The 25823-nt window shown below is 39.3% G+C and overlaps 1 protein-coding gene across 5 annotated transcripts in view; it reads left to right on the top strand.

Moving 5' to 3' along the window:
• Window positions 1-25823, top strand: part of CACUL1 (CDK2 associated cullin domain 1) — a 74995-nt gene that overhangs the window by 13803 nt on the left and 35369 nt on the right. For all 5 annotated transcript variants that reach the window (XR_004346081.1, XR_004346082.1, XM_032607406.1 and 2 more), the window contains exons 2-3: window positions 8284-8410; window positions 9293-9395. Coding sequence is in view for 3 of the 5 variants with exons in the window: in XM_032607406.1 (XP_032463297.1) it covers window positions 8284-8410; window positions 9293-9395 (230 nt within the window). In the remaining 2 variants the exon portion in view is untranslated. The remainder of the gene's footprint in view (window positions 1-8283; window positions 8411-9292; window positions 9396-25823) is intronic.

Below are 25823 nucleotides of genomic sequence, written 5' to 3'. Positions count from 1 at the left end.
ATTTTTTTATGATAAAGGCATTTATGATGAGATAAATGCTTTTATTCATTCATTCATTCATTCATTTATGGCTGTGTTGGGTCTTCATTGCTGCATGCGGGGTTTCTCTGGTTGCAGCGAGCAGGGGCTACTCTTTGTTGTGGTGTGCAGGCTTCTCATTGCGCTGGCTTCTCCCGCTTCAGAGCATGGGCTCTATGATGCGTGGACTTCAGTAGTTGTGGCACATGGGTTTGGCTGCTCTGTGGCATGTGGGATCTTCCTGGACCAGGGCTCGAACCCGTGTCTCCTGCATTGGTAGACGGATTCCCAACCACTGTGCCACCAGGGAGGCCCTTCTTTTGGATTTTTAACAATGGCTGTATTTTTAATTTTAAGAGCATTTGGAATTCTCCTTTTTCATTACTGTTACTAATTTTTATCTTCTCAGCATAGTAATTATAGGTTTTTAAAAAAGTTTTCTTTTGTTCTTTTAGTTCTTTGCTTTTATCTTTGCAGTTTTTGTTTGTTTTGATCTCTGATGTCTGAGACTTTGCAAATATTCGTGATCCTTAGCTGTCTATTCGTATTTAAAAGTGAAAAAGGCTAATTGGTAGTTCAGTGTTTACAAGGGACCTTGCCAAGTGTAAGTGTTGGGCTTCACTTCGGGTTAATTGGATGCAAAGCTGCTATTCTTGGGGAACTGCCAAATAGTATGTGAATGTCTTTTCTCTGGGGCTGTTCCGTTTCTCTAGGGAAGGATCTTCTTCCTTTCTGGGAGAATGGTAGGGTTGGGTAGGTGGGGCAGGAAGTAAAGACCCTTCTCCTGGCCGATGGCATTCTAGAATTAAAGAAAAGGAGCAGGGTTAGATGTTTGAACATTTCTTATTTTGACTTTTGACTTTACTTAAATCTGTCAGCCCTGTGCTTCCCACACACCCACACACCCACCCGCCATGTATCTGTCCTGAAGTCCCAAGCTTTTACCTTTCAGTTTCTGTGCAGGATAACTCTTCTCTTTTTTACTGTTTAGTCTACAGACTTGCAACCAATCTTCACCCTTCCCACTCCAGCCACCAGCTCTCTGCCTCTAAACCTCGCTCATTGTATCCTGTCCTTAGGTCCTGAACTTCTCAGGGTCCTGCAGGGCAAGATTAGCTCACTATTGGTGTTTCCACCTCAGCACACACTGCCTTATGCTACTACTTCAGAGTTACTTTCCTGGTCTTAATGCCATGGAGAGTTTGACTAGTTTAAATCTTGCAGGAAAAACAGAATTTTAAAACTACGGCAGATGTGCAGTTAGCATGGTTTGCACATATGTAATCACAATTGAGCAGATACTTTCTATTTGAATATTGTGAGATTCTGGATTAGTTGGAGTTGGAGCCATAATGGATGTTTTGATAGCACTTGACCTTTTCATATATGTATTTTCATAACATGTTCATAGTGAGAACTGTGTCACAGGCTCAGATGTGACGTTGTAATTGTAGCATAATGTAGTGCAGTAACTATTCTACAGTAACGTACTGATAGATTTCAGTCTTGCCGGTAGGTCACTGCAGCTACTTTCTAAGATAGTAGTGATGAAGGAAGTTTCTACTGTTCTGTTTTTTCCTCAATTTGAGAAATGTGTCATTTCTAAGCAGTAAAACAACACTGGAGTGTTTTCTATACAAGTTTTACAGTGTTTGGGGGAAAGAAACATGTCATTTGAAACAAGGCAAAGCAGGTTATATGGTTTCATATAGTTAGTATGTTATAAGCCTTATCTGGGCCAAAATGTTATGTAGTTATTTGTTTATATAAATGTAACTTACCCTAAACCCCAAACCCTATAACTTAGAAACTTCCCAAACACATGCAATTTAGAACTTAAAACTTAGAAACTCCCCATAGAGCATATAACTTTTAAAAGTTTTTAGCTTACTTCAGAAACAGTTGCTTCATTAGGACTTAACATTAGCTATCATCTTTTACTGGCGAGTCAAAATATACCCGAGTAGCTGGCACAGCTTTTGTTTTTTTCCTAATATGGAAAAGGATCTTTAAAGGATTTGGTCACCTCTATTACTGTTTTTTTCCCAACTTGGCAGTTCTCTTAGGAGCAGCTAAGTGTTACTTTTTCCTTTGCCAGGATCAAATTATTTTCCTTTTGAGAGAAATAAGTAACAGGGATTTTGTTTGTTTTAAATAAAGAGTAAAACTCCATTTATTTGTTAGACTACACAGCCTTGTTCTGATTCTGATTCTCTTCCACTCTGACTGATCTTTTTCTTTATTCCCAAAGGCTTCTCCCCATTCTGCAGGCTTTGTTCTTGGCCTTCAGCTTCTCTCTGTCCATTACTTGAAAGATTTCAGACATCCCCTTGTGCTGGAGGAAGAATAATATTCTACCAGGTGGTAATGTTTTGGACCACACAGATTTACAAGATTGTTATGGGCTTGCTGTGACAATAAGAAGTCGTAATTTTTCTCTTAGAGCACATACCCTAGCCAGAGTTAAAAGGAAGGCCCAGAGCTTTTTTCTACTAGTCCATCTGTCAGATTATCTAATTGTAATTAGTTACAATTAATCTGAAAGGTCACTATGTTTGAGACACAATTTAGCCTGTTTAATTGGGCTTAATCATTTATTTCATAATTGCCAATACTGTATTCTTCTTAAGGAGCCAGTTCTTAATGAAAGTGGCCTTTTTGGTGGGGAGAAGGGACATGGAAGAGTAGAACTTTAATGCTTTTTGACATAAAACAGTTCCTAGCTGCCCTTTAAATTTTTTTCTGTGCTACGTTTACACCTTTGACTCTCTAGTTTGAGTTTTTCGGAACCAACAACCAGGTGCTAGCAATGGAGAACAGAGGAGCACCTGTGACCCTTGGCTGTCCTGAGCTTGAATAGGAACATTAGGCAGTGGTTCTCAAAGTAGCTGGCATAAGAATCACCTGGAGGGGGCTCCCCTGGTGGCGCAGTGGTTGAGAGTCCGCCTGCCGATGAAGTGGGACACGGGTTCGTGCCCTGGTCCGGGAAGATCCCACATGCCACGGGGCGGCTGGGCCTGTGAGCCATGGCCGCTGAGCCTGCGCATCCGGAGCCTGTGCTCTGCAACGGGAGAGGCCTGCGTACAGCAAAAAAAAAAAAAAATCACCTGGAAGGCTCAAATGGATTTCTGTATCACGTGTTATACGCTCCCCACTTTTCTGACTCCCTAAGTCTGGGTTGGGGCCTGGCAGGTTGCATTTACATTAAGTTAACAAGTTTCCAGGTGATGCTGATGCTGCTCTGGTATCGGATTTTGAGAGCCACTGATAGTAGGTAGTGGCCAGTCTTTGCAGTAGACCAAGAATGAATTAATAATACCTGCTATAGTTTCTGAATATATCCTCCCCTTACAAACAAATAACAAGAAAAAAAACTCAAAAGGAATATCTGGTAGGGCTTACCTGGTTTGCTTTAGCCTGTGTGAAACCAAATGCACTTCAATTTTTAATTCCAGAGCTACTAATAAGTAGTATGCCTTGGACTTTTTATATTAAACATTTATTTTGACTTCCATTAAATTAATTTACTTCACATACATTATTGAATACCTGTCATATGGTAGTTTGGAGCTGGGGCTCTAGCGCTGAATTCCTTCTCCAAGGGCCTTATGTGTAGTTTGAGGAAGAATGATAATAAACGCATAATGTGTCAAGTGTTGATAAGTTACTTGGATAACAAAGTATGAGAGTTGAACATATTTATTCCTGCCTGGTATGAATTACATATCCCTAATAGTTTCTCATTTATTAGCAATCTGATAGTATTTCCTGAACCTTAGATTCCAGCTATTCCATGTGTTTTAGATTTTATTTCACTTTATTTTAGTAAAGGTCAGTTGTAGTACTTTCTCAATAGAACTGAGGCTGTGTGAGCTTGTTATCTTATGAGTTTCAAGGTTTAAGCCTTGTGGCGTGATGTTATGAGGGCAACCTGAGGGTTTTTACATTTTGTGAACTTGAATGTCTCTAGAGGGCATATGCCTTCTCCAGCTCATGGAAATGCTCACTGCTCTTTTTTATTCTTATACCAGGCCTGTTTTACTCACTTATGTTAATGGCCTGGGCCTTGTAGGCATTTGAGATTAGAATACCTTCTTTAAACAGTTTAAAAAATAGTGCACTTTTTTCAAGCTGGAAAATCTAACCTAGGTAAAATGTAGTTATTTAATGGTAATTTCATTTTTGTTTAGGTTCCATGTTTCATTTTGTTTTTGGTTAGTCTGAACTTTTTTGTGGGCAAAGTTGAAAGCGATTGATTACATTTCTCTAGCTAGAGGATCTAGTTTTAGAATTCAGGACTGCACGCACGCACACGCACACACGTACACACACTTTGAGGCTGTGCATGTCAAATGTTGGATAAACCAAACAGCTAATATATTTTGTTTGTTTTAAGTCAGAGATTGGGTTGAGATTAGCAAGAAATTCAATATCTTAACATTTTCTGGATTGTCATTTTAAGTGTTGACCACAGATTGGTATGAAAAACCTTCCTAATCTTTGGCTAAGTGTATGAATACCAGCTAGTGCTCGTTCTTCGAACTCTCTGTAGCTCTGCAGATGCTTCTCTGTGTTCTGCTTTCCTTTGCTACTGTGGTGAAGATTGGGTGGCTCCTGAGAAGAAAGTCATGTTAGCCAGTGTCTTAGTCTGTTCATGCTGTTGTACCAGACTATCACAGACTGGGTGGCTTATTTATCTCACACTTTTGGAGGATGAGAAGTCTAAGATCAAGGCGCTGGCAGATTCAGAGTCTGGTGAGAGAGCCTGCTTCCTGGTTCGTAGAAGGCCATCTTCTCACTGGGTCCTCACATGGCAGAAGCGGTGAGGGAGTTCTCCAGAGACTCTAAATCCATTCATGTGAGGGCTCCGCCCCCATGACCTAAAAACCTCCCAAAGGCTCCACCTCCTAATGCCATCACATTGCGGGTTAGTGTTTCAACACATGAGTCTTGGGGGGACACAGACATTCACTCCATAATAGCTAGCATGTAAGTGAATTGGTTTTCTGTTGTTTTTCAAGCAAAATATATGTGGAAATATAGCTTCTTTTTAGATGTGGAAATAGGATTTAAGATTTTCTACTGTGACTTGGTGCCTTTTTCGTTTTGGTTTGAAAGTCTGTTTTCAAAGATATTTAAAACCAGAGCAGTTTTTGTTTTTTTTTTTAATGCCACATGAAAGATACCTGAGAGGCATCAGAAAGCATTGCTTCTGTGGAACTTCATTCTGTCCTTACAGCTGCGGGACTTCACATCTTAGGTTCTTTTTCCTCTGTCACATCTTTGACTTGGAGATTTGCCAAAGTGAAACGTGTGCTTGGGAAGCAGGTGTCTCCCCAGCCGCAGCACAGGGTGGAGTTAATTGAACCGAGTGGTCCAGGAACCCATGGGGTTGGTGTGTTCATTCTTGGCTTTCAGTACTTGAAGATTTCTTTCTGAGCTTGTCACTTACCTTCCTTAATTCCCAGCGTTTGGCGTAGCGCAGGTGTATGATGTGGTTTAGGTGATAAACACTTGATAGGAGGTTCAATAGCCTAGAATCACATAGTGAGAAAGTTCTTTGTTTTTCAGTTACTAAAAAAAAAATTTTTTTTTTTTTAAATCCTTCTGAAAGCAGAAAGGTGGTATTTTGGAGCTAGCGTGTAACACTTCTCAGCATCTGCCGACCTCCTTTATTCACAGGGAAAGCAAGCTTCACTGAGAACCTTTAAAGGCAGTAGGACCTAGCTAGAATTAACAACACTGTTTATTTCTATGTTGCACATGACACTACTTTTCTGTTTTTGATCAATTCTTATTTTGTTTTAAGTGCGAGTAGTTTTATGCACAAGGGGGTGATTCTAGGAAGCGCCTGCAGGAGTGTGGAGACAGAGACAGGGATGGTAAGGAAGCCATAAAGAAGGCGACACTGCGGCGACTGGAGTGGAATCCCAGTGGGGACTTGGGAGTCAGTGCATACTCACCCAGAGTAAAGGGAGACGCTGGGTATTTACACTGAGTTCTCATTAGTCATTGCTTGATGGTGGCTCCTGGGGGTGTTAATTCTCTAGAACTTCCAACTGGCCTCTCCTTCAGGCAGCGCAACCCCGGCAGCCAGAGAGAACACTGGCAAATAATGGTAGGTGTTGACAGTGGCCTTTGTGGATCACAGTAAATGGGTGGGGTACCAACAGTTTCAGCTTCACTCCCAGACGTGCTAAGCTTCTCCTACATCCTCCTCATCTTAGTCAACGGCAACCCCATCCTTCGGTGCTGAAGGCTAAAAACTTTAGAGTCATCCTTGACCCTTCTCTCACGTCTCACATCCAAACCATCAGCAAATCTTGTTGGCTCTACCTTAAAATATATTCAAAATCTGACCTCTCCTCTTGCCCTCACTGCTACCACCTACTCCAATCCCCCATCATCTCACAGCCTTCTAACTTAGTTTATTGCTAGTTAGTTTAGTTTATTATCTAAACTATTAGTTTATTATCTAAACTATTAGTTAGTTATTGCTAGTTAGTTTAGTTTATTTAGTTTATCTAGCTTAGTTTATTGCTAGTACAGAAGCTGGAATGATCCATAGAAAATCAAAGTCAGATTACATCACTGCTCAAAACCTTCCACATGTCCTCATCTTAGAGTGGAAGGCAAAGTCTTTCCATTGCCCATAAGGCCCTCCAGCATCTGGCCTCCTTCTCCCTTTTGTGTGTGTGCCTGTGTGTGCACACGCATGTACAGTTCTTTCTGTTTTTAGTCTTATATGTAGTCAAAACATTCCTTCCCTCTCCATTTTCTTCCCTATTTTTTTTTTAGTGTGGGTTATGTGATTCATTTGTGAATTAGATTCATTTGCCACAGTTTGCCATTCCATCTTTACCACTACATCCTGGGTGAAATTTTGTTTTTTTTTTCATACAGTGAATGTACTTTTTATAGTGTATAGTTCTGTTGGTTTTGACAAATGCATGGAGTGGTGTATCCGCTACCACGGTTCCATACAAAAGAGTCCATTGTCTTAAAAATTCCTTCCTGCTTCCCCTTTGCAGACAGTCCTTCCTTCCACCTTCCAGTCCCACGGGCAACCACTGATCTGTTTTCTTCCCTATAGTTATGCCTTTATAAATAAGTGAGAATCTTACCATATGTAGCCTTTTTGGTCTGATTCTTTGATTTAGCAGAATACATTTTAAGATTATTCTGTGTTGTGTAAATCAATAGTTCACTCCTCACGTGTCCTTTAAGTATATTTAAGCAAAAAAAAAAAGTGAACTGATTTAAAGAAAATATTGAACAAACATGATATAGGTGGCACATAGACATGAGAAACGTCTTGAACCTGAATGACTAAAATTTGGAAATCAGTAGTGTGATAGAAAGATGCTAGGTCAAGGCTTTGCTTTACCTGGTACCTCTGCCAGTGATTAGCTGTGTGCACTTGAGGAAGTCAACCTTCTGCTCTTGAGTTTCTGATAAAAATAAACAGTAAAATGGCTGATCCAGGGTATCTTAGGTGCTTTGGGTAGCTCTTTTTAACATTAGCATTTCATTGTTGTGAAGCACCCATCACCCCTGGATTTCACAGTTGTTAGGACAACCTGTTACAAATGCTTTATTAAATCTATCATGGAGGAATAAGAGCCAGCCATTAAGAATGAGGTACGCCTTCAATGTAAGGCTCCAGTTCATCCACATTTTTTTTTCTGTTGGGCTTTTCTAAAGGATAGGCTAGGGAGAGCCTGAGTCAAGAGCTGTAGTCATGTCCAGGAGGTACTGGTGGTGCGATAAATCTCTGTGAGTTTTTAGCACTGTAGCGTTTGGAATTTAATTTCCATAGTCCTTTCCCTAGGTAGATTTCCCAGAGCTGTCTGTAAAGATGGATTGGAGGTCATAGTTTCCCAGAACTTTATCGTGGTTCATGCATAGGCCATCTTGTCACATCGTTGGCAATGTGTATTTGAGGGTCAGTGCATGTTAAGAACTCTCCACTGATAACGGAAACCGGGAAAGGGAACCAGAGATAATTGCTGTTTTGTTTTTATTTTTAAAGATGAACAGATTCATAGTAATTCTTTTTTAAATCATAATTAATGGCTGCTTAAAATCCCTGGCCAGGTTGGGATTTTTGAAATTGGAAATGGGATAATAATTGAGTTGTATTTAGGTGACACAGTGTCAGTGTAAAATCAGAGAGTAAGTGGGAGGAATTTGAGAATGCAAAATTGATTTGTGTTTATTTTACATGTGGCACATAGTAATATTAATTTTACTTTTTACTTTTAGTAATGAATGTTATAACTATTGAAGATTATAAGAGCACATACTGGCCAAAATTGGATGGTGCCATAGATCAGCTTTTAACTCAGAGTCCTGGTGACTATATCCCCATATCCTATGAACAGATATACAGGTAAGTCAAGATTTAATTTGCTTGGGTTTTAGAGGGTATAGTGAAGTTTACAGCAACTTGAATTATGACAGTTTGTATGCATATAATATATGATACCTACATTAAGGCTCTGTAAGTTATTTATATGTTCCGTGCTTGTGGATTGGGGGTTTGATTTATACTTTTTGCTTCAGAATTGGTTTTCAAATGAAGATAGTGTTAATCCTACCTCAGCCTGCCACGCCCACCATACATAATGCAGGAATTATGGAGGTCAGTGGAAAAAGACAAAAATATGTAGTTTTAGTATCACAGGGAGATGTTAGCTTAATCTGTTGATGTTTGTGGCACACAAGTTTAACTATCTTTGGTTATTTTGTTTCCCAGCTCTTGGTAAATGGAAGTAGCAAATCAGTGAGGACTGGGGTGGGTTGTGAGATCAGCCCAGTCACAAGAGGAGGAAGTGACAGCTGTGCTGTTCTGCACAAGTGATGCACAAAGAGGTTATACAGCAGACGTTTTTGTTAGTGAGAAACCTGCTGATTGTCACTCTCTCTTCCTTATTTTGACATTCATTAAAACGAGAGAGAAACTGGCTTATAAGTAGTTATCATAGTCAGACTCTCAGATAATCACCCAATATTAGATTATCTAATACTGATAAAACATTTAATAGAATACTCAAAAAGATTATTTGTAGCTGGTGATAATGTCTCCTCCATATGAACACTGATTGGAGCAGGATAACTTTTTGTTTTAAGAGTTGCAATTAGTCACTTTTTGAGGCCTGAATTATTTGACCAGTGGTTACATATTGAGGGTATGCCTTAACCTTAGGTTGAATTAAGTGCTTCAACCTTAAAATCATTAACTTGGTTTTTCTGTCTCCCCTCCTCCCCACAGTTGTGTGTATAAATGTGTATGCCAGCAGCACTCGGAACAGATGTATAGTGATCTGATTAAAAAGATAACTAATCACTTAGAAAGAGTCTCAAAGGAGCTGCAGGTAAAGAACTTATGGTATTGGTTTTAGCTTCTTTGGGATTTTCTGACTGGTTGGAATTAGCTTGTATATTATACCTTTGGAGGCTTGTTCATTTGATTATGATATAAATATATAAATATTTTATAGATGAATATTGATCAAATGTCTTATCTTTGGGATGGATTAATTTGAAAATTTTACATAAACTGTGGACATTTTTGAATTAAATGTATTTCCGACTTTAATTCTGTTTATTACCATGCAATATTTCTTTTATGTAAAACCTTATTCTGTTAACCTCAGTATTTGGTGACTTTTATATTATAAACGTGTATATTCTAATTTTTTTCTGGAACTTTTTTGAAAATTATTATCTTTGAAGTGTTATTTGCCTACCAGTTTCTAATATTTGCTAATATAAACAACTGAAGTCAGCATTTTGTTGATAAACCCTCTACAGATGAACATCATCCCAGCTGTAAAATCTGGGGCAAGCTGCAGGAAATATTTTATTTAAGGAAGCACTTGGCTTCTTGATCCTACTCTGCCCCTCCCTGCCTCAGTAAAGTTTCCAGTGCTTGAAGGTCAGGTACTGTCTTTATTCCAGGACCAGATCACATTTTAGTTGTGGTGTAGAAGTTACAAGATGTGCAGAAAAGTCACTCAGCAGTAGATCACCAGGGGCCACACCACAATTAGGAAGTGCTCCAGCAATTCTGAAGTATCTACAGTTTCTAGCAAGTGCTGGGTTGCTATTTGGATATTCTCCTCACTTACCTTGTATTTTTTGTTTGTTTTTTTTTTAAGTATAGCCAGAGCTGTGTTTATCATAGCCAAATATATCTTTTTCCTGTTGTTAGTGTAAATTGTTTTCATCATCTTTTTGCCATTAAATACAGAACCTTTATTCATTTAATAAATATATTTAGTGCTAGGCATTGTATGTAAACCATAGATGAAACCTAAGATCTGTGCATTGTAGCTTTGAATGATTTGCTTACTAATTCTTGACTCTACCCTCTCTCTGAATCCCCACGTTCGGTTTACTGCTGAATCCTAGTTATGTTCTATTTCTCTCTTGGCTCCTGTCTACTTGGCCACCACCTAGTCCAGGCCACATCATCTCAAGTGTTTTACTAAAATGCTCATCTTAGTTGGTGCTCTGCCTCTAGTCTTAACACATCTAACTAGAATCTTGCGTTTCAGTCAGAGTGACTGTTTCTAAAGTATAGCTCTGATTATCATATTCCTATTAGAATAAAGACTAAATTTCTTAATATGATTTAGGAAGCCTTTCACTTTCTGACTCCTGCTTATTCCTGCAGCCTGATGTCTTACCTTTCTGCTCCTGCATACTGAACTTATTTCAGTTCCTTGAACATTTTAGGTACTATCTCACATCTTGGCTTTTGCCATGTTTACTTAACTGTCTGAAACATTCTTCCTTTTCTTCTGCGCTCTTATTTTTTCGGTCAGTGTGAACTTAACATTTAGGTTGCCACTTAGACATCATTTGTTTTGGGAAACATTCTCTGATACCTTGTTCCCCAAGTCAGGTTTGGGAGCCCCTCATCTGTGCTACTGTAACACCCAGTACTTCATGGTAGTTCATTGTGTAATTTCTGGTTTAGCTGTTCCCCTTCCCCACATTCCCCACCCCAGTATTGTGTCCTGAGAGGGCAGAGGAGCATGTCTGTTTTCATTATTGTGCTGTTAGTACCTTGCCCAGTATCTCACATATACTAAGCATCACTTGCTGAATGAAATGTATAGCAAATGAGTGTTTATAAATATTTACTCTCTGTTGGATAGTGAAAGCTTTTCTAGTAGAAATCCGAGTTTGATCTCGTTTTTTAACATGAAGTCTTGGTGGTCTTTGGGGTGCAGGGTGTACCAGAGATTTCATTAGATCGACAAAGAACTCATCTCAAAAAAGATTGTTTTATGAATACTGTTTTGCTATTATTAAAATAATATTAAATATTCTAAAACAGAAAGCGAACCATTTCAATTCAAATTATAAGGATAAAATAATTACTTGGCTTGCTTATAAAAGTTATCTATGAAATGTGAATTGGAAATTTTATAATATGTTTTACACGTATGCTTTGCCATCCTGTGAGTCATTAATTTGACTGATAGAATTATGATTTGCTAGTTATTTGTCATATTGCAGTTTCTGCTTATGTAGAATTTTTTCTTGTACTTAATTTTGTAAGCACTATACGACTACATTTCATTCTTACAATTAGAATATTACTGTAAAATGTTTTTTAAAGTTAGAGGGCACTATAGTACTGCGTTATCAAGCTCAGTCTAATTGGCAGTTTTGGAAGGCCACTTGGCTACATTCTCTGGCATAAATTTGTTTGATCAATTATCAGTAGTACAAAGGTAACCTGTTACTTGCCCAGGATGGGCTGCACAGGTACTAATACTTGAGAGTCACTGAGGTTCGGAGAGTAAGTTTCTGAGGTTTTGGAGAGTGAGATCCCTGTCAGTGTGTGTAGAGCTCCTTTATTCTTTATCAGGAATGCATAATAGTTCATCGTACCTTGCTTTACTGATGTACCTCAATTTATTTAACCACTTTTTAATCCATGAATATTTAGGTTGCTTCCAGTCTTTTGCTGTTACTAACAGTGCTACAGGGAATAATCAATCTTGTAAGTTTTATTATGCTTCGCTTCATTGTACTTCACAGATACTGCATTTTTTTACCAACTGAAGGTTTGTGGCAACCATGTACTGAGCAAGTCTTTCGGCATCATTTTTCCAGTGGCATTTGCTTGCTTCTTGTCTCTGTGTCACATTTTGGTAATTCTCACAATATTTCAAACTTTTTCATTATTTCTATATCTGTTATTGTGATTTGTGATCAGTGACCTTTGATATTACTGCTGTGACTTGCTGAAGGTTCAGATGACGGTTAGCATTTTTTAGCAATAAAGTATTTTATTATTTTTTATTATTATTATTTTTAGCAATAAAGTATATTAAAATTAAGGTATGTGCCTTGTTTTTTTTAGACATAATGCTATTGCACACTTAATAGACTACGGTATAGTGTAAATATAGTGTCTATATGCACTGGGAAACAAGACATTCATGTGACTTGATTTATTGATACTTGCTTTATTGTGGCGGTCTGCAGTTGAACCTGCAGTATCTCTGAGGTCTGCCTAGCATGTCATTTACTATGTCCGTATTTTGTGGTTCACAAAAGTTGTACCAAGTTATATGCTTCCACTGGTTCTATACGTTTCAGAGTGCCTGTTTTCCCTACCATTACTAATATGGCGTATTAGGTAACTAAAGAATTTTTGCTTTATACTAATAATAAGAATAATTCTTATAAAAATAACATAGACGGGCTTCCCTGGTGGCGCAGTGGTTGAGAGTCTGCCTGCCGATGCAGGGGACACGGGTTTGTGCCCTGGTCCGGGAAGATCCCACATGCCGAGGAGCGGCTGGGCCCGTGAGCCATGGCCGCTGAGCCTGCGCGTCCGGAGCCTGTTGCTCCGCAACGAGAGAGGCCACAACAGTGAGAGGCCCGCGTACCACAAAAAAATAAATAAATAAAAAATAACATAGACAAGGGTGATAGCTCTTTTGATGCTAGTATTTAAAAAACCATATTGATAAATGTGAAGGTAATATACGATGTAAAACCAGGGAATTTCGCTTGTTTTTAGAATCCATACATGTCCTACTTTGAGTTCAGCAATATGGGACTATAAAAAACTCTTACTTTGAAATGATCTTTTTTGTAAAAGAATGTAAACTCGAACCATTGTTAAATAGCAGGGTAAAGTGGATAAAAACATGGGGACCTGGGCTCTGGTCTCAACTCTGCCACTCAGCAACTGTGTGCCTCTTGATTAAACATGCTAATACCATCTTGTGAATTTTCTCAACGTTAAAATGAAGTGGCTTTACTGAAACACCTGGTTGCTTTAAGCTCAGTTCTAAGATATTTTTTCTTTGCTTCCTGCTTGGCAAATGCTTCTTCATTCTTTTCTCAGGCTTAAACTCATTTGTGTCCACCTGTGTAAAATCTTCCTGGAACCCTCACACTCCCCTCAAACAAACAAACAAACAAAAAGGCCATTGGAACTTTTTCTTCTGTGCATTCGTAGCGTCTTGGCAATAACTCTGTATTGTTTTTGCGACCATGTCTGGCCACCTCACAGCCCTGTCCTCCTTTGAGGGCTTGTGTTTCTATCCTTAGTGCCTGGCAGTTACAGCTCAGCAAATGTTGAGTGAATGCTCAGCGTCAAATTTGACCAGTGGGAAGAGTAGCATAATTAGCCTTGTATGACCACTAATCTTTGTGTCTCTAGGTGCTTAGGCAATGAATTTATTCATTGTCCAGTTAATCCAGTACATTAATGTATTCAGTGTTGCAAGTATGTGGCATAATCCTGGTGTAATCTCTACTTTATAGAGACCTTAAGGGCAGTTTTCGTTGGGGACAGAACAAGAGTGTATGCCAGGCCCCATGAGCCAGAAAAGTTTTATTTGGGTGGAGTGTTTTGTTTGCAGTTGCAGCTCTGATTTTAGTAATGATATATTGTTATTATGAGCTAGAACAGGAGTGTGGGATGAGTTGAATTTGACAGATAATCCGAAATTTAGTGTTGGGGTTGATAAAATCAATGAGTTGAACCTTTAGGGCATCAGCCTCTTATCTCTCAAGGGCATCTTAAAATAGCTACTGGTGTGTGTATAGTTTACAAGGCCCAGAGTGACTTACTTATCTCTATCAAAAGCCACATATCAGTGTTGGAGGGACTGAAGAGTATATAAAATAATGTTTCCTATTCCCCAGTTACTGATTTAAAAGTTAGAGAATGCTGGTTTTTAGAGATTGTAAAAGATTATTTTAATTTGTTGAACCTAAATGCTTTAATATAACAACATAATCTAACTTGCTTCCTCTTTTAAAAAAATAAATATTGTTTTCATTTTGGAAACGATGACTTTTTGACCACTTCGGCAACTTAAAAATTTTACTTGTTAAATTTATTAAACTACTTACATAGCTAAACCTACTTAGTATTCTGCTTACTCTTGTATTTTATTATGTGTATATCTATACTTTTTACTTACTACTAGATTGTTTGAACTGTGACATATATTTTGTGTTAGTTTTTTTTTTAAACCGTTATCTCCGCTTGTGCTTCACTCCTCTGTTCTTTAAATGTGGTAATGAACATCTCTATTTTATTTTCCTTTTTCCATGCCTCCAGAACTTCAAAATGTGAATTTCCAGTTCTGATTTTTTGATATACCAAAATTGGTTTATTAGTTCAGTAAACAATATTCTGGTTAGTTTTGGCAAATTCTGTTGAAACTTTTAGCAATCACTGTACTTTTGGTGAGGGCTCAAACCAGCTTTTCCAAATACCTATTCGACATTTCAACTTGGATTTCTTCTTACAGATACTTCGTATTCATGTCTGAATCTGAATTCCTCTTCTCTCAAATCAGTTTTACTCTCAGACTTGAGATTTTATATTCACCTTTGACTCCTTTTTACTCCCTTACCTGTTATTTCCAGGTGATAGTCAAGGTTGATAGAATACGGCAATTTCATTTGCTTCTGTCCCCTTTCATTCCCATTGCTGTCATCTTTTTCCTTATTATTGGTTCATGCCTGCACTAGAGCAGTACTCTCCTAACTGGTCTGCCTTTCTACAGTCTGTTCTTTTGACTGACTAATCCTCTAAAAACACTAATTCTTGATGGGCATACTTTCTTGTTCCCAAACCTTAAAGACTCCTTGTTGCTTTTCTCAATCACAGTTGATTTCTTGCACAGTATAAAAACAACTGAGCTGGTTGACTGGTTACAGGGCTACCTAGTGGGGAACTTAATATAGCTAGCTGTTTCCTATATAACTATGCAAGGTACTCTGTTAGGCACAGCCGTAGACATATGATTGATAAGGCTAAATAATTTTAGACCAACCCTCCTGCTGAGAACAATTTTTAAAATGAGCCAGGGAGCTAATAAAAAAAAAGAAGAATTGTAGGACCAAGACCTGGGAAGAGAAGGAAATCCAGAGACGGGAGACTAACACTTGTGCCATTTCTCTTCTAGAGGCACCTATTTATTCTGGAAGAAGAGGCTACTAGGCTGAGAAATTTAATAGAGCTTTGATGTGTTTATGGGGATAGAGTAATAAAAATTGGAGGTCAGGTCCCACCAAACCTAAAGGATCACATCCCAGGTATAGTAAGAATAATAAGTTACAGACTAGCTTGTTGTAGCTGCCACTTGATTCCTGACTGGATTCAGATGGTCTGGATTTGCTGGCTCCTCTAGTTGCTTACCAGAAGCGAAAGTAAATTCTTCCTGGAGAAAGAACATTATCCTAGACATCAAATTGTTTCCATAATTTTTCATAAACAGTGTCTGATGTTCAGTCAGAAATATGTAGTTATATTAGGAGGTGAGATGATCATAAAACCAAGAGAAATACATTTTTTAGACAAGAATTGGGAGAGTGCTTCCCTGGTGGCGCAGTGGTTGAGAGTCCACCTGCCGATGCAGGGGACACGGGTTCGTGCCCCGGTCCGGGAAGATCCCACATGCCACGGAGCGGCTGGGCCCGTGAGCCATGGCCGCTGAGCTGCGTGTCCAGAGCCTGTGCTCCGCAATGGGAGAGGCCACAACAGTGAGAGGCCCGCGTACCGCAAAAAAAAAAGAGAAAAAAGAAAAAAAAATAAGAATTGGGAGAATTCATCACCAGTAATCTCTAACTTTAAAGAAATACTGGAATGTTCTTCAGGTAGAAAGAAAATGTCCCTAGATGAAAATTTGGAGAATCAGTAGGAATGAAGGAAAACAAGGATTAATATGCAAGTGTAGAATAATAATAGTGATAATGTCTTATAGGGTATAATATAAATAACCCAAACACATGACAGTTGCATGGAAGATGGAAGAAGGTAAAAGGATTTAAAATGTTCTAAGGCCCTTGCATTGTTGAGGAAGAAGTAAAAGTACTCATTTATTTCAGACTATGGGAAGACAAGGATGCAGTCTATAACCTTAGGGTAATCACTAAAAAAAAAAGTAAAACGTGTAATTAACAAGATAATAGAGAAAATGGAATAATTTGAAAATAAAGGAGTCAAGAAAGGATAGAGAAAGGTACAGAGAACAGATGGGACAAATAGAAGAATAGTAAGGTGTATCAATTACATGAACTGTTAAAGACAAAATGCTGCATTAAAAAAGTAAATAAGGGGCTTCCCTGGTGGCGCAGCGGCTGAGAATCTGCCCGCCAATGCAGGGGACACGGGCTCGAGCCCTGGTCTGGGAAGATCCCACATGCCGCGGAGCAACTAGGCCCGTGAGCCACAACTACTGAGCCTGCGCGTCTGGAGCTTGTGCTCCACAACAAGAGAGGCCGCGATAGTGAGAGGCCCGTGCACCGCGATGAAGAGTGGCCCCCACTCACCGCAACTAGAGAAAGCCCACGCACAGAAACGAAGACCCAACACAGCCAAAAATAAATAAATAAAATTTAAAAAAAAAAAAAAAAAGTAAATAATTATTGGACTGAATGACATTCTGCAGCCTTATTAAATGCTGCTAACATGAGACACATCTAAAATATAAGGAGACAGAAAGATTGCAAGCAAGTGATGAAAAAAGATACACCATACAAACATTAGCCAGAAAGAAAAACAATATAGCTACATTGATATCATAAAAAGTAGACTCACAGCAAGAAGTATTATTGGATATAAAGAGAACCTTTTATTATGACAGAACGTTCAGTTACTAGGCAGATAATAATTCTAAATTTGTATTGACCCAAAATACCCAGAAAAATCAACAGATCCAAAAGGAGAAACAGACAACTCCACAATCATAGTGAGAAATTAACACATCAGTGGCTTTAGCGTTTATCTCAAGAAATTAGAAAAAGAACAACAAATGAAACCCCCAAAAAAGAATTAAGTCACAATCTCTGCTAGTGTACCTTTGGAACAATAAGAAATATTCAGGGAACTATGGTACAAAGCAGAATAAAGAAAGTGCTGTATCAGACTAAAGGTGAAATGATCACAGACAGATGGAGGGATGAAGAGGAAGATGGCGTTAAAAATACGTCATGAAAAATGATATTTGGGGAGGGGGTGTTTTGAGCTGAGAGAACTTCCATAAGTAAAGGCTTATGGGTAAGAGAGGTTTGGGTGACAAGGAGTGGTCCTATGTGGATAGAATGTGAGGTATTTGAGGGAGATTGGGAGGTGATAAGGATGAAAAAGGCAGGCTGGGGCCAAATTGTAGAAGGCCTTAAAGGCCAGGAGTTACATTTTAGGAAGATCGATACAAGATGGATTGGAGTAAGAAAGAATGAGATGTGATTACAGTAGACTAGATGAATTACAGGTCCACAATCCCTTATCTGTAAGTCAAAAATAGAAAAAAAGCTTTGAAAATGGATTTGTTTCTCTCTAAGTTTGGTGCCAAAACTCATTTGGAGTAAAATTTGATTTAAACTCGTGAGGAAGGAACTTAGTTGGGAACATTCATGTATTTTCTCCCAGAAATATCAATGGATTGATATTCCCAATCTCTACTGGGTATTTTACATAGTATATGGTATATATACCATAATACCTTCTAAATCTGAAATCCTCTGAATTACGGCACATCTGGCCCTAGGAATCTTGGATAAGAAATTGTGAACCTGTTGGCAATGAAAAGGCAGAAAGAGATGTCTGGGGCACATTGCAGAGATCAAAGAAACAGGATAGATAAGACAATAATTAAGTTGGAAGAGAAGGTGGGATGAGAGGATTTAAAGATCATTTTGGTTTCAGTGGAATTGTTAGAAGTTGGTAGTGGAGACTTGAGAGAGGGAAGGAGAATGATAGTGGTTTTAGAATGTTTAGTTCAGTTAACATTTAGTGTCCACGTGCCAGGCATTGTGCTAGATGCAAAGGGTACAGTGATAAATAAGATGGATTTGTTCTTTGTACTGTTTAGGGGAAATGTGCAATGGTCATTTTAATATACTGAAATGTGATGAGTAGTAGGATAGAGATATGAAATGAGTCACAAGTCTTGCTGATTTTCTCCCTTGTAAAATGTCTCAAATTTATCCCCTGCTACCCTAGTTTAGGTCCTTAGTCGTACTTTCTTGAACAATAGAAAAAGATTTCTAGTTTGTATCTTGACCCTGCACCTTCCCTCAGTCCATTCTGTTTATTTTTTAGACGTGTCATGTCATTCATTTTCCCAACCTTCTGCCTCTCCTTTTACCTACAGAGCAAAGACCGTACTCCTTAACAAGAATTTCAAGGCTCTTTACACCTGAACTCAGCAAGATAGTCTAACAGTATTTTGCTTTTAAAATTTAAATGTGGGAGAGGATGTCTTTTTATCTTTGTGTATTTTCTTAGTTTCTTGTGCCACTATTTCTTTCCTCCCTTCCCTTTCTGCAGAGGGGGCATTCTAGTTGTCTCTTAGGGTTTTCCCAGTTTTTAACTTCTCTATTCCCGGTAGGCTTAACTAATCACTTTCTCTTCTTTGCTGCTGTAGCACTTTATTTGTGTTGCTGCTAGAGTACTTAGTTTAGCGCTTGGGATATATTTAGTTACCAGCAGGACGTCACCTTTGCAACACTGGGAGCTTCTTCTTCTTCTTTTTTTTTTTTTAAATAAATTTATGTATTTTATTTATTTATTTTTGGCTGCGTTGGGTCTTCGTTGCTGCGCACGGGCTTTCTCTAGTTGCAGTGAGCAGGGGCTACTCATCATTGCGGTGCGCGGGCCTCACTGCGGTGGCTTCTCTTGTTGCGGAGCAGGGGCTCTAGGCACGTGGGCTTCAGTAGTTGTAGCGTGCAGGCTCGGTAGTTGTGGCTTGTGGGCTCTAGAGCGCAGGCTCAGTAGTTGCGGCTCAGAGGCTTAGTTGCTCCACGGCCTGTGGGATCTTCCTTGACCAGGGCTTGAACCCGTGTCCCGTGCGTTGGCAGGCAGATTCTTAACCACTGCGCCACCAGGGAAGCCCATGGGAGCTTCTTAAGGGCAAGAATCCTGACTGACTTGTTTCTCTTGGCCTGTGTGGTATTGAACTAAGTGCTCATTAGGTAAATATGCTGGTCTTAATGCTGTTAATCAGATGTTTCCAGTCAGGAGTGTACTTCTCTATCCCATTGAAGTTAGACTTGGTCAAGTGCTTTGGCCTGTGGATTGTAAGAGAAAGAGAAGTGTGCTTGGTGAGGCGTTTACCCAAAGATCTGAGCCTTTAAGATCGGCAGTGCAATTTTCCATGTCTCCCTTTCTCTGCCAAGTGTTCTAGGTGGTAGAGGCTCCCTTAACCTGCATCTCTGGGTGATTATAACATGAAGCAGACCCTCAAGATGGGCATGTAACATGGGAGAAAGAAAACTTTGCTATATTTTTTTTTCTTTTTAAACACATTAAAATTTTTTATTTTTTTATTGAGATACAATTCACATACCCTAATATTCACCTTTTTAAAGTGTACAACTCAGTGGTTTTTAGTATGGTCATGAAGTTGTGCAGACATCATCACTAATTTCAGAACATTTTAGTCACCCCAGAAAGAAGCCAGCACTTATTAGCAGCCACTCACTAATCTCCCCTCCTGTCAGCCACTGGCAGTAACTAATCTACTTTGTGGATTTGCCTATTCTGGACACTTGATAGAAATGGAATTAGTCAATATGTGACCTTTTGTATCTGGCTTAATTAACTTATTAGCATGTTTTCAAGGTTCATTCATGCTTATAGCATGATACTTCATTCTTTTTGGCTGAAAAACATTCATTGTTTGGTTATACCACATTTTGTTTATCTAAGCTCTGTTTTGTTAAGTCACTGAGATTTTGGGGGGGCGTTGACTGGTAAAATCAGTATTTGAATTGATAATACTTAGAAGATTCTGTTTTATCTCACTACCATTTGGATAATTGAACTTCATGGATATAACATCCTTTACTCGTAAAACTGTTTTAAATGACACTTAGACAATTTGATTATTTTTGTGTACATCTGAATCCGGAATCCACTAGAGCAGTTGGGAGGCATTTTCTCCCCACGTAATGTTGATAAATTTATTGTATATGTTAATATACTTCATCAAATTGAGAGTATATTTTCACTTTGGCCAAATAAAAATATTCTGGTATTTTGATCTAGTAGCTTTATAGTCAGGAACCCACTAGCAAGTGTGTTTCTTCTAACAGTTTCTTTGTCAGTGGTTTGGAACTTAGACTGTACATTACCACCAAGAAACAATGTTTAAACAGAGATTTTGGCTCCCAGGCCAGGACGATAACATTGAATTGTTAGGAACAGCACTGATAATACTAACCTGAGTGCAGGGTCCTGAGGAGGAGAGACCACAAAGACAGAAGCAGAAAAGGAAAATGGTGCAGTTTTTATTCTCAAATAAGGCAGAATTTAGAATAGTTTAAATGAGTATTTGTCAACTATTTTAAAGGAAGTTAACTAATTGCATTTAAACCATTCATTTAAATGAATTTAGGGTAATTTTAATGTCTTTTAAGCTAAATATATCAAATATATCTTGGTTGAGTTAAATATAATTTAACTCTCAAACCAATTAATAATGGAAATTAATAGAAACTAAATCATAGTCAGTCAACATGACTTAACTTTGATTCAGTCTTCATAGACCCCAGATGACCTGTAAAAGCTTTATTGCCAAACTGCCAGCAAATGAAACCAAGTTTATCTTCCTGTTTAAAATGAGCCAAGGATTGCTTTGCTATTTGTGTTTTGTCCAGTGGGTGGCAGCATAATTCAACTAGTTGTATGCAGTCATTTGAAAGCTTGTATACCTTTTAAAGGCTATAATTTCTATATCTTTTGAGCTACAAAGTGTGTTTAAAAAAATCTTTCATTCTCCCAAAATAATGCTGTTTACTCCTTGCTATAGTGAGGAAGATTTTTAGATAGTGAGAACATTGTTATCCTTTCTACATAGGTTTCAAGTAAGGTAAATATCACTGCCAACTGGTAACTATCTCTTCACAGAAAGTCTTTCTTTTTTTTAAAAAATAAATTTATTGGGCTTCCCTGGTGGCGCAGTGGTTGATAGTCCGCCTGCAGATGCAGGGTATACGGGTTCGTGCCCCGGTCTGGGAAGATCCCACATGCCGCGGAGCGGCTGGGCCCGTGAGCCATGGCCGCTGAGCCTGCGCATCCGGAGCCTGTGCTCCGCAACGGGAGAGGCCACAACAGTGAGAGGCCCGTGTACCGCAAAAAAAAAAAAAAAAAAAAAAAAAAAATTTTATTTATTTTATTTATTTATTTTTGGCTGCGTTGGGTTTTTGTTGCTGTGCGTGGGCTTTCTCTAGTTGTGGCGAGCGGGGTCTAATCTTCATTATGGTGTGCGGGCTTCTCGTTGCGGTGGCTTCTCTTGTTGCAGAGCACGGGCTCCAGGTGCGCGGGCTTCAGTAGTTGTGTCACGCGGGCTCAGTAGTTGTGGCTCGCGCGCTCTAGAGTGCAGGCTCAGTAGTTGTGGCGCATGGGCTTAGTCACTCCGCGGCATGTGGGATCTTCGCAGACCAGGGCACGAACCAGTGTCCCCTGCATTGGCAGGCGGATTCTTATCCACTGTGCCACCAGGGAAGTCCCCAGAAAGTCCTTCTGAATCAGTTATTTGGAGATCTATTTTTAAGTCCAAACTAGAACTTAAAGTAGTTGTTACAGCGAAGTTGTTCTTAGAGAATTTGCCAGTGAGACGCCTTAACCCTCTATCAGTCTACAGGCTTCCATTCAGACCATGATTCTAATAAGTTTACTACCATCCTTTGAAGGCAGGGTCTGTGTTTTCTTTCCATGTGTCCTTATAGAACTTAACATAATGCCAGGCCCCAAAGAGATCCAGTAAAAGTACTTACTAGTTGACAAAAATAAAAACCATATGCTTGCCTTACAGCTGAGATTATTAAAAACACCTACTTATTCCAGTTAAAACAGCATCCTTAACTCAGGAAATGGAATTTATGATGAGCAGGAGAGTCAAATCACTTAAATAATGAATAATTATTTGCAGTTGTTTATTATCAGAGTGTAAAGAGTACATTTAGGAGTTGTATTCTTTTTAAAACAAACTTTTTGTTTTGAGACAGAGTTATGTACTTAAATTGGAAGTTTTGCTCAGTGGTAAAAGAGATGAGGCATATAGGAGATTGAGAAGTCCTCCTATTTCATCTGACTTCGGATATTTTCTCTTATGAAGTAATCTTGAACCTTTTGTAACTGTTCTTTGTTACCTAGCTAGTCAGTTAAAAAGCTGAGATTAGAACCTAGGTTTATCTCATTGTTATGTGGATAAGCTAAAGGAATCCAGGATCACAGAAGCTTGGCTTTAATTTTGTTTAGTGTTCAAGTCCAAATAGTATTTGGAAAAGGAGGAAAGTCTTATCTTAGAAATAAGCGGGGAAGAAATTTCCGTATAATTGTAATAGTAATGATAGTAGCAGTTAACTTTGGAAGTTAAGAGACCTAAGAGAGAATTGTCTTCTGCTGTCTTTTAGACTCACTTTGACTTTTTTATTGTTGCTTTTAATTAGAGAATCATCCATACAACTTATATTAGGAGCATCAGATATGTGCATTATAGTTCTTACTAGCTCCCGAGATTCATTTACCTTCTACGTAACCTACCGTTTTTTGGATACTTTACTATGGAAACAATATCTACACAGCAGGAATGGGAATGGATGAGAATATAATGCCAGATGTATGTATTTGTCTATTTGGAAAGAAATTCCAGTTTTATGCAGCATCTCTGTCAGCCTTAGGTGTAATTAGTGTTGCTTCTGGAGCCTTGATAAATCTGTCTGTTGGCAGAGTGGTATTGCTCTGGAAAGTCATGGAATAAGTTGGTTAGACTAAAGGTATATTACACACTATTCATTTTTGCTAAAGTTAGTCATGTAGAGGCAAATTTTTTTAGAAAAGTAATTTCCAGTTTCATTCAGAAAATAATATTAAGAGAGCATTCAGATCCATTTGTATCATATCCATAATGCCGAAGTCATACTTGGTAATATAGGAATAAATGTTAAAATGTTAAAAGATTATGAAGGAACTATTTGAAAACTTTCAGCATTTCTGTTTGACTTAAAAAAAACCTTTTCATTTGTCTGCTGTAATTCCCCATCTTTTTATGCACGTTTCCCACCTCTTCTACTGGGTCATAACATACATTAATCATAGTTATTTCAAAGTCTCTGTATGATAGTTCCAACTTGTGGGCATCTCTGTGTCTGGACCTGTTGACTGTTTAACTCTTGACAGTGGGTGTGTTTTCTTACTTTTTTGGTGTTTCTAATTGAATGCTAGACATTGTATAAAAGCATCAGTAGAGACTGACATAAATAATATTTATGCTTAGTAATGGGCCTGCCACTCTTCTGTTGGGCTGTTGGTGTGAGGAGTTGAATCAGTTGTATTAGTAGTTGACTTGGGTTTGTGTTTTATCATTTCAATAACCAGTAAGGCCTCAGATTCTCTAGCAGTGGACAGTGACTGCTCTGTTCCTAGTATGAATCAGGAGGGGGTTTTCAGTGCTCCTGCTCTATCCTCAGCCCTTAGCAGGCCCTGCTTTGTGGCAGGGGCCTTTCTTTGCACTGTTGCCCTCTCCCAGCAGTGAGTGGATGGCTGTTGCTTGTTACTTGGTGCAAGGCTTCGGGGGTGGGGAGCAGGGTTTTGGGTTTGGGTTTTTTCCCTGGTTCTCTTACTCCTGCCTCAGTCATAGGTAGTCCCCATGCACCTGAACCCTCGGAAGTTGGGCTTTCTCAGTGTTCTCATCTCCCTCTTCCTCACCCCACTTGCAGATAGCCTTTTCCTTCTCAGTTCAAGGTTTAGAACTGGGGTTGGTAAACTTTTGCTGCCAAGGGCCAGATAGTAGTTATCCTCACGGGCCTTGTGGTCTCTATTGCAGCATCTTTAACTCTGCTGTTGCAGCGTGAAAGCAGCTGTGGACAATTCATACATGAATGGACGTGACTGTGTTCCAGTCAAACTTTATTTATAAAAACAGGTGGTGGGCCAGATTTGGCCTGCAGGCTCTGGTTTGTTGACCCCTGGTCTAGAGCTCCGGAGGGTTTCTTGCTTTCTCCCTACCCCTTGCACCTCTTGTCCCCTATACCCTGTGGCAACCAAATTTCGCCTTGCATCCATGGGGGGCTTTAGGAGTGAGCAAGTTTCCGGCACTTCCCTCAGCAGCAAGATGCTTCTGTTTTGTAGTAGTGCAGAAACCTGGGCATGAATGGATTTTCTGCCCCCTCCTCGGTGATTGGTGACCTTTGCCTGTGACAGGAGGGCTAGAGGATTCCCTGTCCATCCCCCCACAGTAGACAGTTTTTGCCTCAGGTAAAAGAAGGGTCACCAGGGTTCAGGTGGATCTCTTACCCCTTCCCTTCAACAAATGGCTTTTGCTTTGTAGGTGAGTAGGGTCCGGCGCATAGGCAGTTTTCATTCATGTCTTCCATTGGCAGCTAATCAGCAGCTGTTTACCCGTGATGGGCCCCGCAGTGTGCGTGGGTTTCCTTAGGGACTCCTGCCCCACCCTCAAACCTTGACAGGCCTAGCACATCTGTGCCATAGAAGGCGGCTCTCTGATCTCTTTCACTGCCCTCAATTATTCATCTCAAAGGCCCAGTGGAAACCCAGGGAAAAGAGCTGGGGAGTAGGTATGGACTGCCCTTGTGTTGAGGCTCCCAGGGATTCTATACTGCTAGTTCACACTTGGCCTTTAGTGGTTGATTTCAGCTTCGGTTGTTCTTGTACCAGCTTTTGTGGCTGCCATCACCAGAGAGAAAACAGTTCACGTGTCCTTTCTTTCCTTAGAAGAGCTTGTAACGCTTTGGAATTCAGTTCACCTGGTTGGACATGGCAGTTGTAAAATGTAGTGACCTCAGGTCTCTGATGAGCTCAGAAAATTGATGTTGTAGGTTAACTAGCTTTTTCTTACCATCAGGGCAGGACTGATGTTCTCTGGTGGCTTTCTGCATTCTAAGTGGAGTTAGAACTTCACCATTGCACTTTAATCACTGAAGTTGATAATAATCAAGAAGCTGTTAAATTAAAAAGAACAATTCACCTATAGTTTTAACACTAATATTATAATGTTAGTGTATCATATTTTCATTGATTTCAGTATAGTTTGCAGCTGCAGTGTCACTGTTGTCATGCAATAAATGCCTTGTGTAGGCTGGGTAATTACTGCTCTGCTCTCTCTTGGATCCTCTAGACTTCCTTCCCATAGAGCACCTCTCTTTCCTTTGAAGTGGTCTAAGGTACAGGCTTCTAAATGCTTAACAGCTGCTGGGCCAGCTGTTTAAAGAATCCCCTGAAGTTCTCTTTAAAAATATACACTTCTGGAAAGTTTCTGAGTCTGGACTTGTGGCAAAGGAATCTG

This window comes from Phocoena sinus, chromosome 16 (genome assembly GCF_008692025.1).
Source record: "Phocoena sinus isolate mPhoSin1 chromosome 16, mPhoSin1.pri, whole genome shotgun sequence".
NCBI lineage: Eukaryota > Metazoa > Chordata > Mammalia > Artiodactyla > Phocoenidae > Phocoena > Phocoena sinus.
This window is presented reverse-complemented; position numbering and strand designations above follow the sequence as displayed.